Here is a 14,521-nt window from a genome sequence, read left to right on the forward strand (position 1 = left end):
CAATCCTGGTCTGAGTTTCTGTAGACAGCACAGTAGCTGTTTTTCTGGACACAGTATCCTTTTTCATACTTACCTAACAAAATCCTAACCCTGAACGAACCCAACCTTCTATCTTTTCTGAACCTGTTCCTGGTAGCTGAGTGTTGTCAGAGAAAAACAATTAAAACTTGCCAAACTGGTACCAATATAAATTCAAGACTTCAAATACTACTTCTGTGAAGAACTCCTAAAGTTATATCTACTGCCTATGTTCTGAGTTCGAAACCCACAGATGCAACAATGTACTCTGAATGTCCACTGGGTATTTAACAGACTACCCCAAAATCCTTATACGACCTACAAGGCGTTATATAAATGGGTCTCTGCCTATCTCTCCAACATCGCCAGGTGTCCTTTGCCCTTTACTCAAAAAGGAACACATACCAGACTTTTTTCAGCTTATCTAATACATCAGAGAAGAGGTTTACCTTCCAACTTTTGTATCTTTCCTCATTTTCTTCCCTTTGCCTGTGTGTTCACCAATTCTCTTCCCCCCCCCCTCCATCTAATAACTTCTATATATCCTTTTGTTTGAATATCACTTCCTTATGGAAGTATTCCTGATAACCCCATTTCTAAAGCCGGGTTGCTCCTCCTCAACACTACTGACATTTTGGTTCAGATGATTCTTTGGTGTGGAGGATTGTCCTGTGTACCCAGGCATCTACCCACTAGATGCCAGTTGTACTGTCTCCGCAGGTGTGACAACCAGAAATGTCTCCAGTATTGTCAAACGCCGTCTGAGGGACAAAATCACTCTCAGGTGAGAATAACTGCTCTAGAGTAAATGTATACTTTCTTTTTAATAGCACTTACCACACAATTATAACTTCATTATTTTTGTTAAGTATTTGTTTCAAGCCCATATCCCCTGCTAGACTGTAAGAATCCAAAGAGCAGTGATGCTATCTCCCTTTTGTATTGCTATTTCTTCAATACCTAGCATATAATAAGCACACAATAACTTAATGGAACAAATGAATTAATAAGCTAATGAATGGATAAAAAGAAATAAGAAAGTACACTAAAATATTCTACAGTGTTACTGGGATAGGATGAGTCCTTGCTCAATCAATTGGTGGGACACGACAGGATTACTGTCAACCTTTCCAATATTTTACTAATTTAAAACTTTTCTCAAAGTGAAATATTATTCAAAAAGAAATAATGTAATTTCAACATAGATGCACGAGCATTCATTTATCCAATGAATTCTAATTAAGTGTCTAACTATGTGCCTGGCTCTGGGCTAGGCACTGGGACTCTGAGTGTGAACAAAGCAGCCAGTCCCTACCCCCATGGAATTTATAGTCAACTATGGAGAAAGTTACTAACCAAAGAATCACGCATATGAATTGTGACAATATCATAATAATACATTATAGGAATAAAATGGGGCAAGGGTAATTTAGGTTATGGGATATGAGATAAACTGACTTTTTAGCTGAAGTTAAATGGATTAGGTTTGAAAATGGAAGAATGAACAGCCCATGAAATGAGCATAAGCTCAGTCCAAAAGGCATCTAGTGTGCCTGGACTATAGTATAACAAGAGGGGAGAGGTGGCAAGAGATGATGCAGATAGGGACAAAACGGAGGCCTTTGAGTCACAGAAGTTTTGAAGGGCAAAGCAAGTGAATAAACATTTTAAATACAATGGCAACATGTCAAGTTTAAAGAACAGTATTCTGACCACACTGCAAAGAACAGATTAGAGAGGAAAGTAAAACTAGAAGTCAATGAAAGTACTAAAAGGTACTACAGCAATACGAGCAAGAAACGACTATTCTTTTGGATAACAGAGACAGCAAGAAAGAGAGAATTGGTTAGATTCAAGATGCATTTTAGACATAAAGGTTTGGAGACTGATGTGAAGATGACTTAAATTTTGGGTATGAGTGATTAGGATAATGGGAGTGAAATACACTATGACAAGGAAAACTAAAGGAAGAAATGCTTACAATGTGTGTGATAGGTAAAGAAGTTTAAAAAAGTTAAATGTCTTCATTTCTGTATTTCCTGACTTTGGACTGCAATGTTCTTTCAGTGTCCCTGTATGACAGACAAGGTTAAGAAAATCTTAACCACTACAACTCCAGCTTAGCAAGTCTTCTGCTTCTGGAAGCTTTCATAAGTGAATTAAGTCAGCTGCTCTAGGGATTAACAGAGAGAGACTTCTTGTTGATAAAGCTTTCAGTACTTGTGTTTTCCCTCTTTGTCTCTTCTCACTGTAATAGATAAAACATCAGTAGTTGATAATAGGATGTGAGCGTAATGCAATGAGGGCCAAGAAATCCATCTGGCGTGACGCTGGTCTAAGCCAGGGAAACCTGGACAATGTATGTAAATTAAGTCCTTAAGAGAAAAAGTAATTTTATCTGATCGACACAGTCAAATACACCTTAGGTCCCCAGCGTCAAGGTTTCCTTCCACACAGGGATTTGAGTCCAAAAACCTTATGTGATGCTGAATGATTCTGCCTAAATGTCATATAAAACTATTTCCTCTAGAATTTCCCCTGTGTAAATATCTTCCAGGGAACTTATTTGAGTGGTACTGTAATCACAGTAGGTAAACCTATAAGGATTCGGTTCTGGGAGTTTGGAAACAAAAACCCAAACTTCATTCCCAACATGTTTGTTGAGCATATGCCATTTTTAGTACCGAGCTAGGTATTAACAATGGTTTAAAAAAAAAAAAGACAAAATTTACTCACTTTAAGGAACTCTCAACAAAATCAGATAAATGTATACTCCATTACAACACGAAGTACTGAATGCAATAACAGACTTATGCACAACGTCCTACAGAAGCATTGTGGACCTAATACACACACTTGGAATGATGCTGCATGCTAAGAAAGGAGGAATGTCAACTGAGCTGAGTCTTGAAGGATTTGTAGAGAAAATTATCTTGATGAGAAACAAGATGATTCCAGGCAGAAGGAATAGCATATGCAAAGGCACTGTAAGGACAGATAAAAGATTAATAAAATCCTTGCTATTAATGAGCCTTTACACTGGTAATCAAGATGAAATATAACATAAATTTGGTAGTGAGAATAGATTGGGACTAGAATAGAGGAAAAAAGGTAATAATTGCTACAGGGGTAATTAGGGGGATTCATAAAGATTTGGGGATATGAGGAAAGTCTTAAAATGGATAAAATTTCAAGAATAGTGAGGATAAGAGGACATTTTCCAAATGAAGGATACTTCATGAGCAAAGCCTTAATGACAGGAAAATAACCTACAAGCAAGAATAATGGGGAATACCCTGGCTTAGATGAAACATAGAATAGTAGTCTTGAAAGAATTACAAGGGAGTCAGATTATAATAGAGGGTCTTCATAAAAAAGGAAAGAGGTTTTAGCTTCATTTTGTCAAACCAGAAGAGTAAAAAACATGTTCACTAGAACAAATAACCAAAGGAGGAAAATAAAAGGCTCTTTCCACTACCTAGACATAAGCACTATTAATATTTTTAGTATTATATATTCCAGATTTTACCTACCCAAATTTTTTTAAACAAAAAGTTATTCTGAATATACTGTTTTTAACTTAATATAACAAATATTCTTCCTGTCGATACAATTTTTACTGGTTATACCGTGTTCTTCTGTATAAAGGGCTCATACAACTAATATTTTACCATACATTTAGGCAATTTCCATTTCTTTGTTAAAAACAACATTAGGACAAAACATCTGGCTCTTTTATGCTTTTTGCGCGCACAACAGTTTTTGTTCATCCTGTAACCCTATAGAAGTCTCACGCAACAGTTTTTGTTCATCCTGTATCCCTATAGAAGTCTCATCCCTGCTAGCCTATATAAATGGTAAGAGCTCAATAAACAGAGACCACGCTGTTTCCTTTATGCACTAACTGGCATTTTATGTACTAACTGGTCCCACAGTTATTAAAGTGTTATTGTTCAGGCTTCAGCTTGAAATACAGCTGGTGATTACTTATGTGACATTTGTTACTCTTAATTCCTGGGAAGTTTTCTTTAGTTACCTACCTGCAGCTACAAACTCCTAAACACACTCATTTCACCGTGAATGACCAGTTCTCTGTAGAGGTATAAAATGTCCCTGTACCCGGAGTATCTTTCTAATCATTTATTTAGTTTATGGATGCTTCACTGAGATTTTTGGATGGCTATCCTCCACATAAGGTATTTTCCAGCCATGTTCTATGTTGATAATAGAACTTATTCATTCACCTATTTGGCTGTTATATAAAATCCAACATTCTGAGAGTACTCAGAACTTGCTCCTTTAGTCCACCTTCATGTTGAAGTAAGGGGTTGGGAGGACCTTGGGGGTGTTCTATGCCTGTTTCCTGGTTGTGGCCTTTAGCATTTTAAGAGTCAACTTGACAAGCAACTGACTTTCTGTTAAAGCATAAGGATCTGCTCTCTAATCAACTATTTAAAAAAAGAACACAACTCATATCTTTCAGAAGTATTTTATACCTTAACTTACTAATGAGTCATACTTATTACATGCACATTTAGAACAATATTTAAAGAGTACTGCATCAAAGAATAGCAGTCCATTTTTCTTACAGAAATGTATCTAAAATCAATGATTCCCCAAAAGCAGCCTATAAAGAGCCATGCTAAGCTGGCTGCATAGAATCACCACAGAAACAATTTTAAGACTTCAGATTCCTAGGTGGCACCACAAACAGAATTCTCAGCAATGTGGGGAGTAGAGGCTTAGGAACCAAAGTTAAACCTAAAAATTATCCAGGATAGAGCTGTATCTGCACAACATACTTTTAGCCTTCTTCCCTAATGTATAGTTATTTTGGCTATCCTTTTTTTTTTTTACATATACATCTTTACTGGAGTATAACTGCTTTACAATGTTGTGTTAGTTTCTGCTGTACAACAAAGTGAATCAGCTATACGCATACATATATCCCCATATCCCCTCCCTCTTAAGCCTCCCTCCCAATCCCACGCCTCTAGGTGGTCACAAAGCACCAAGCTGATCTCCCAGTGCTATGCAGCAGCTTCCCACTAGCTATCTATTTTACACTCCTTTTTAAGTGTAATTTTACATTCCTTTTTAAACGGTTGCATTCCCATACACTGAGGATCACCCCTAGGAGACTCATTATTGCAATTTCCATAGGGAATGAAATCAAATCAGAAAATATTCAAGGGGCATCAACCATTTGTCATTTATTATGCTAGATTCTGGAGATTTAAATAAGAACATCACCCGGTCCCTGTTTTAAAGGAACTTGAAAATATTGAGGATATTGTTCATTCTACCAGGTCTGACTCTCAGGAACCAGCTGTACTTTCCTGGAATATCAGCTTATTTTTGTCAAAAATGAGGTCATTTTTTGGTTTCAGCTCCTTTCTTTCTGTTTTTAAAATCTGAATATGTTATATATATTGTAAGGACTTCAAATAGTTTTTGAGTAAGATATGGGTAACATAAGCAAAACAGGCAAAGCTCTCTCTCCTTCAGAATAATTTGTTTTATACATACAGCCTAGAGCCATGCTGCTTAACCACAGGTACACCTCAGAATTATCTGAACATCTTTTTAAAAATATATATTCTGGACCCTTCCTCCACTGATTCTGAGCCCAGTAAATCTTAGGTGGTATGTCCTGTTTATACTCAGAAAAAGTCCCCCAGGTAATTCTGATGTATCGATATATACCGTGGTAAAGAACCGTTGGCTAAATCTCTAAACATAAGTGTTAAGGTAACTTTTCTTTTGCACTAGGCAGGTTAGGGAGGTAGTGTGAGATGGACTAAAGAATACTTTTCTATCATTTATTATTTAGTTTCAGTAAGACAATGAATTGTGTGGGAGAAGTGATGCCTATGGATTTCTTCGTCACCTGTTAAAGAAGAGGAACAAATACTCATTTAATTAATACTACATAAATTAATATTCTTATTTGGAATATCACCCTTAAGAAATTGGATTTTAATGGTTCTTAGGTTACAGCTTTACTGAAAAGATTTGCAGGGAGAGAAAAAAAATCACTCTGATGGATTTTATAAACAGGATTTCCTTGTATTACTTCCACTAGTCACTCATAATCCTAGTGCACACCTGAGAGATTTAAACACAGGTTCTCTTTGACAGTCTGAAAGTATTATACCAAATTAAACAAATTACTTTGAAAACTGTGAGGAGAAACAGGAAAAAGATGGCATAGGCATTAAAGTAAAATTTCTCTACTTATGATAGGATGTTAAGTGATTCCAATGAACACTATAATAGATTCCCTTATTCAACTGTGGTATGTTAAATTCCCCTGTAACAGAAGATGGATTTCTTAATATGATATGTAAGATAATACAGTAATAGAAACCAATCTTTTAAACAATAATCTCACCCCCAAATTTATAGATTTAGAACATTCTATTTCTACTAACTCAAAATGCGTATTTCTAGCAATCCTATACAGGACACAATGTTTTCTACTGAGGCAGTATTGTCACTGCTTTCTAAAAACCCAGTCTGGAAGATAACTATCATAGTAATTACATATGAATTGACCTTTCCATCTCTTTATTTTTTAGTTATTCTGGCTCCTTTCAGAAATACATCTGTACTTCTCTTCAATTTTTTTTTTTTTAAATACTAAAGAGGGACATGAACATATATGCCCAATACCTATTGCTGAATTTTTTAAAACTTACGAAACACCATATAAAGTGTACAATAGGAAGTATTGACCAGGATAAAAAGGGTGTGGAGCATACACACATGTGGCCTTTTCATAGCGAGGGAATATAAGATGACAAATGTAAATAATGGGGAAAAGTTGGCTAGTCCTGTCAGACAGGAATATTAGTGGGGAATATGTATTAGTCTGATTTAGTAAAAATAAAATGTGTCAAGTCTGTAAATTTAGATAGTCTTGTGAGAAACAGAAAAGATGGAAAAGAGACTGTATAGAATTTAATATTTTGATGTTACAAAATATAACTGAGCCAAGAATAATAGGGTTGGAGCTTAACCAATGACTGTAGCACTCACCTTCATCTGAGTGCTTAGGTGCCACTATCACGCCAATTGTGCAGCCCTGTCCTCCCACTAATAAGATAAGAAGAGCCATGTGCAACTGGAGCACTTAAAAGTTAAGCAAAGAATAACAGAGTAGCTCCATCTTGGGGCAAGTTCTAGGGAGTAATTTGGAAAGGATATGTACAGAAGACAAGGGATGAAATCACAAAGAGATGGAACTGACTCAAAAATGAAAGGAACTGTAACAGTTACTACACTGTGATTTGAACTCAGAAACCTCTTGATATCTACTGAGCTATTTTACTTCCTACTAATATGGACAAAGTTACTATAATGAAACTGCATTGTTGTGAAACTATAGAGTTTCACCTCTTCTACACAGTGGCCCTTGATGTACAGGAAGAAAGTACAGTCCTCGTCTGGTAGAGCTCACCAGAGACTACAATGGTGGTATTCAGATATACTGTACTGCATTTCTGTATCAATATGTTGGTATCTTTGTTGGTATAATACCATTATCTTGGTCTTTTAAAAATTCTGAATCGATGTCACCTAAAATCAAGATCAAGGACTCAACTATTCAATTCATATGAGAACAAGTTCCAAGTCTGGAAAGATCTGTGCATGCCTACCTCAGTCACCATACCATATTGTGGTATTACAAATCTCTCACTGAAAGAATAATTCCTTGTAAAGTTCAGATGATAATGCTGAAAACTACCCAGGTAAAGCTGCATGGGAATCTGTCTATAAAAGATGAAATTAAACAAACACCTAAAATGCTTTCTTCAAAAATAAAAACAAAACACACAGATCTTACAAAAAAAGGGTGATTCAAAATGATCCACTCAGAGTTATTTAAAAAAAAAAAAAAGAGAAAGAGACAAGTGGGGTTAAGGAAAATATCTGTTTAATTTATCTCTTCTCATTTCTCCAACCACTAAACAGAAAGAGGACCTTTCCTACAGTACAAAATGTCATCCTAAAATATTGTGACAACTTAGTGATGAAATTAATCTTAAAAAAAATCATTAGACATTGTATTTTCAGCTTTTCTAGAAGATACTTTTGTACAGTGTTATTCTTAATATTTTATTGATTTTATCATCTAATAATTGTAGAATGTTTAATATTTATATTTTTATATACTTATCTTCTCATTTGTTTTACAGATCTATACAGATTTTTGCTTGGAATATATTAAATATTTAGTTCCTGCTAATTCTGTTTTTAACTTTAAGAATTCTGAAAATAGATCAAATAAATACTCTATATGAATTAATACTATCTACCAGTAGTGTTATTTTGCTCAAATATGAAATTATTAGAGTTCATTCCTTTGATAGCTTTAGTGAATTGGCTTGGGTTACCTGCGGTTTCACAGTTTTTCTAAGCATCTTGCCAAAAAAAGTCAATCAAAGTAGGCAGAATAGGTAGAGGGAGAGTTAGCAGAATCATCTCATTTAACTTGAAAATGATATATATGTACATACAGTGTTATCTGGCAAAGGAGTAAACTAAATTGTTGCCTTTTATTATCTCTGAGTGATGGAATTTCAGATGATTTTTACTGGAGTCTTCATATTTTAGGATAACTAAAGTTTTATGTTGTTTTTGCTTTTTCAATGAGCATATCTTATTTTTATAATAAAATATCAATAATAAACATGATATTGATAATAAAATGCAATAAAAGCGGACTAACCTGTTGTCACAGAAGACTCTGACTCTCTCAATTTCTGAGATGCTAAAAGTTTTTCCTGCAAAGCTTTCTGGGCAAGCTGTGCATCCCATTCTTCTAGTTCTTTCTCAAATCGCTGGTTGTCTTCCTCAACAAAATCTCTTAAGTCTGGTGGTAGTGTTTCTATTCCAACAAGGGCCTGCCCAGTTTCTTTATTAAACTCCTCTGCAAATCATATTTCAAAAACTATTATAAAATTAAGGATTAAAGGAAAAATGCAAAGCTCAAAATAGAAGGTGTTTCAAATGTATTTAAAGTACAAATTATTACCACTTGGCGAATCAATATTACCTATATATTAAAAGAAAACCCAAATAAATGCTCAGAAAAACAATGATGCAAATATTTGATAATCCATTATAGGTAATGTTCTCAGCTTTTACTTTTAGGCTGAAGAGTAAAAAAATGGAACAAGACATAAGGCCAAAATTGTTTGCTACTTTTCAAACACTGACATAGTGCTACTTTTTCTATTATAAAATACCAGACGTTTGATTATTCACGAAGTAAAACCACAAAATGAGAAGAAATAACTCATAACCTCGAAAGCTCAAAATAGAACTAAAATTCTTTTTCATCTGAAGCAGTTAAGTATAGCAATATACTTATATGCAATTTGAAAACTAATCAATCAATATAGCAAGATTTCTTTCAACATCACATAAGTAGTACTTAAAAGCGTTACTCAACCTCTACCACACACACACAAAATAAATTTTAGCTTTCAGTCATAAATGAACTGCCTAACTAGTTTTGCTAAATGGTTAAATACAAAAGGAAAGTTTATTTTTATCAGTCTCAACAAACCTTTATTAAGTGCTTTTTATATGCAAAGCCTATATTAGAATATGAGAAATAAAAAGGTTAAGACACAGTATGAAATGCTCCCTGGCTTTGAGCAGACCAGAGTGAAGCGCGAAAGACAAGTCAACATACAATTCCAACACACAATAAGTGCCCAATAGAGGTATGCTATGAGAACACAAGGAGGGATACTTTGTGGCAGGTCAAGGAAAACCTGGCAGAGCAGATGACATCTGAATTGAATCCTGAGAGATGAGAAAGAATTAGGCAAAAGAAGAAAGAAATAAGATCATTACTGGCAAAAAATAAAAACAGAAAACATAAGAACATATAGATATAAATGTGTGAAATGATTTGGTGTGAGCCAAAGAAGTTCAAATATTAGTGAAGTACATAAAGTTTGAAATGGACAATGGTTATAAATGAAGCTGGAGAGACAATTAGAGGCCAGAAAATGGAGGCTTTTTATGTCAGGTTAAGGAGCTTGAATATGAGTCAATGTGTGACATAGTCATTAAAGGGATTTTAACAAGGAGAAAAAAGTCCGATTTACATTTTATAATAGTTACTAAATAGTTAACTTTGAATACAAAGTATATTCCAGTTTTCAGCCCTGGCCACATTACTTTTCAATTCCAGTTTTCTCACCTACAATAACCCAGCAGCATTTCCTAATCATATTCATCACACTCTTTAGTAAACTACACTTAACTAATCACACCAGAGACCAGAGTCACATAAAAGGGTTACTTATTTAAAAATATATACCACCCTATATATTTCATATTCTTACCTTGTATTAAGAATTGTGGCTTATCATTTATGTACATTAAACAGTATGCACTGGCATTTCTATAACCACCAAAAGAGTCCCTCACTAGCTCTTCCCATGATGATTTTGTTACAGCAATATCATTGTACTTCATCCACCTGTTTTCACGATGATCAAAAATGTATGCCCAGTAGTGCCCGGCATTAGCTTGGCCTTCATGAACTAAAACAGCATGTAAGCGATAAGGAACCTAAATATGAAAAAGAAGAGTTAAACTGTAGTTATGTAGTCTATTACACCACATCCCATGAAACCCACAAACCATCTGACTGGAGAATCCCATAGGAGCATATGTTTTTTAACAAGAGTAAATTGGCTGGAATTAAAGTTTTGAAAAAATTAAACTATGAAATAAAAAAAGGCAGGGGGCGGAGAGGATAAGCAAACTAAAGACATGTAAAACAGACAGGTATAAGATGATTTTCAAAACTTTGGAAGTATATTTGTTGATCTATTTATTTCTTTCGAATAAAGAACTTATGATGAACATTTTTATATACAGCACATGATTTGTTTAAATCTTCACAGTTATAAATTGATGGATGAGTTCAGCAAAATGGCTTATATAATAAGCCATTATATGAGCCTCAGAAGTTAAAATGTAACTGAGCCCTTTACCTTCTCCCATAATCTTTTATTTAGTTAGTTGTTTGTTTATTTATTTATTTTTGGCTGCACGGGGTCTTTGTTGCTGCACGCGGGCTTTCTCTAGTTGTGGTGAGTGGGGGACTACTCTTCATGGTGCGCGGGCTTCTCATTGCGGTGGCTTCTCTTGTTGCAGAGCACGGGTTCTAGGTGCGCGGGCTTCAGTAGTTGTGGCTCACGGACTCTAGAGCGCAGGCTCAGCAGTTGTGGCGCACGGGCTTAGTTGCTCCACAGCATGTAGGATCTTCCCGGCCCAGGGCTTGAACCCGTGTCCCCTGCATTGGCAGGTGGATTCATAACCACTGCGCCACCAGGGAAGCCCCACTCCCATAATCTTAATATCGTTAAACAACCATGTAATTTTCCCATAGAATTTTTTTTTAAATGCTAAGCCCTTTTAGAAATTTTTGATAAATTTTATTATAAAAGAATAAAAAGGTAGGCTAATAAATACAGTATGAGAATACAACTGAATGAGGAAAATATTAATATAAAAATCTTAAAGTTCAACAATTTTATAACAAAAAGTATGAGAATTATGATAAATAACATAAAGATAAATTAAAATATGTAAATAATTTTGATAATGCTTACTAGCTCAAAATTCAACTTACTTGTATCATAGATTTGTCAGAGTACATTAGTTCAATTGTGCGATGGATTCTAGATATGCTTTCCTGCAAATCTAAGGATAGAAGATGCCATTTAATGATTAACATCAAGTATGTTTCTACTGAGACTTATAAGGTAGGGAATAAGGGTTTTCCTACCAATATGTTAGAGGAATAAGAAAAAGTTTCTAAAACTGTTCTAAAACTTACTATTCAGAATTTGTATAAAATGAAATTTAGTTCTTTATAAAAGATATAGCACAAAGGAAAAATGAAAACAAATATGGTTTATTTTAAAAATGTGCAGAGCCAATAAAACTGAACCTTGTTCAAATTTATAAAGGAAGTTTCCAATGAAAATTAAAACTAACCCCCCCTACATATTTGTATAAAATAGGAAAAACTTTATTTTTTTCCTGTAGTTTATTCTTTTATTGCCCTAAATCAAGAATAAAGTTCTTTATCTTGATGAAGTTCCCCCTGTGTCAAAATATGTAACTTTGGAGCCAGAGGAAATTAGGGCACATAAGTTGAAAAGGGGAGCTATAACCTATACGAAAACCTTTAGAGTGAAATAAAATAACTTCACCACACATCACACACACACACATACATATATGTATATGTACAGAAGTAACTGAATAAAAATCCACTTTAATCACCAACTGAAATAAAGTTATGAGACTCCCATTACTCATTATTTCTACTTCCAGTAGAAATCTATCCTACAAAATTATTTAGAGGTAGGGATGTTTCACAGTTATATTGCTTATAATTGTTTTTTAAAAAGTGGAGACAACCTAAATATTTGTCAATAGGGAAATGGTTAAATTATAGTATAACCACACTATACTATGAAGCTGTTAAACAGAATCAGGAAAAAAACACCAAAGACTACAAAAGAAAATTAGGAACTTTAGACTAGGGAAAGGCCTTTTACAGCTTGCGAGAAAATCCAGTAACCATAAATGAAAAGACTCCCTCCCCCAATTTAAGAAAATCTATTATTATAGAAAGAAAACAAAAGCCAACATAAAGAAAATCAAATGACAAACTGGAAAAATATTATCTGCAGCATACACTACAGGCAACAGGTTAATACCCATAACATTAAAGTTTCTATTAAGCAGTAAGAGAAAGACAAATAGTTCAATATAAAAAATGGGCAAAGGTCACCAATTTAGAGAAAAATAGAATTTCACTCATAATTAATGAAATGCAAATCAAGACACTGAAATACCATTTTCATTTCAACTATCAGACTACCACAAATTAAAAAGTGTCCAGAGCTAGGGAGAGTACTGGGAAACAGGTTCTCTCACACAAAATTATTGGGAATGTAAACTGCCTCATTGTTTTGGGAGGGAAATTTTTAAATAGTCAAAATGTTAAGTATATACACTTTGGATCAGAAATGGCATTTTTAATATACTCAACTCACAAAGTATGCTAATATGTATGTGGAAGGCCAGCTTTATTGGTAGTTAGTAACAACATAGAAACTGAATAAATTATATCATATTCATATGCTGGAATACTACGTAATAGTTTAAAAAATAATGCTAACAGCAAATATCATCAGGGATAAAAGAGAGAAAACAAATATTCCAAGGAAAATCTTTAATACCTGATGCATAGTATTATAGGTCCAAAACCTTATGACATGTCTCTCAAGCTCCTCTAACTTAAAATGGCCAGAAGTGGACTCATCATATTCCTACTTCCTCCCCCAAGGTGAGGGCCTGCTCCCCACCAGTTTGCTCATTTCCAAAGTGCATTCCATCTATGTAGTTATACATATCACTATGAACAACTAAGGGAATCATCCCTGATCCTCCCCCTCCTTCCCTCTTGTCAATGACCCACATCAAAGAATATACCAAATTCATTTCTTTCCTCCCTCAATGCTATGACCTTGGTGTCAAAAGTGCTTAGCTTTCAGCCTTCTGAATGTAATCTTATGAAAACAAACACAATCTGCCAAGTCCACTAGAAAATTATCCAACACCTAGCACAGTATTCAGGAAAAACTATGTGCTTAATTAATGTTTACTAATGATTTCAAATACAAAAAATTTCCTTATATATGAAAAATACTAAGGAAAATCTTTAGTTACTAATGCTAACTGTTAGTTACCACCACACCCTATTTACTCCCTATTAAATACAGACTGCTCTTTATTTCCATATTGTCTATAAAGCATCTAGTTGGGCATTTAAAATCTAACAAGTGATATTGTTTAGTACAAGTCCAACCTTTTGGTATAAAAAGAGTAACTCCTAGATGTTTTTTTCATAGATCAATAAAATTAGGATAAAATTAGGGAGCAATAATAGGTTATTATATTTTGACATGCAAGAAAAATTATGATAAAACTACCATAAAATATTAATATCACTTCATTTTAAGAAAAAGGAGATTTTAACAACAGTAAAGTAGGATAAAAGTAAAGGAGATAATTTCAGAATAAAGGAGAGTTCCTTCCAAGCATGGACAGATGGCAACTTAACACTAACACACACACACACCACAGAGCACTGTCCTTATTTTTTTTATTTTACTACATGCCAGTTAAAACTCGTTATAGACTGGCACTGAGCTAATAGATCATATTTGGAAACCTACTAGAGAAGACTGAATATTAAAATTCACATTTCTAATTCTTCAACCTAAAGAAAATATTGTATCATTTGAACTCATTGCACAAACATCACGGGAGGTACATAACTGATTAAGTACAAAATCTGATGCTGTATGATGTTTCACCAATGGAGTACCTGTGAATACCTGTTTGATATAAATTTAGAGCACTAAACCAGAAAATCAGACCATCTGTTAGG

General features: G+C 34.3%; 1 protein-coding gene across 5 annotated transcripts in view; it reads right to left on the minus strand.

Annotated features, from left to right (window-relative positions):
- The window catches only part of USP25 (ubiquitin specific peptidase 25), a 138,845-nt gene that overhangs the window by 34,032 nt on the left and 90,292 nt on the right, over positions 1-14,521 (minus strand). For all 5 annotated transcript variants that reach the window (XM_070045422.1, XM_030877759.3, XM_030877762.3 and 2 more), the window contains 3 exons: positions 11,684-11,754; positions 10,386-10,614; positions 8,753-8,953 (listed from right to left, as the gene is read on the minus strand). In XM_070045422.1, coding sequence (XP_069901523.1) covers positions 8,753-8,953; positions 10,386-10,614; positions 11,684-11,754 — 501 coding nt within the window. The remainder of the gene's footprint in view (positions 1-8,752; positions 8,954-10,385; positions 10,615-11,683; positions 11,755-14,521) is intronic.

The sequence above is a fragment of the Globicephala melas genome, chromosome 4 (assembly GCF_963455315.2).
Source record: "Globicephala melas chromosome 4, mGloMel1.2, whole genome shotgun sequence".
NCBI classification, from domain to species: Eukaryota; Metazoa; Chordata; class Mammalia; order Artiodactyla; family Delphinidae; genus Globicephala; species Globicephala melas.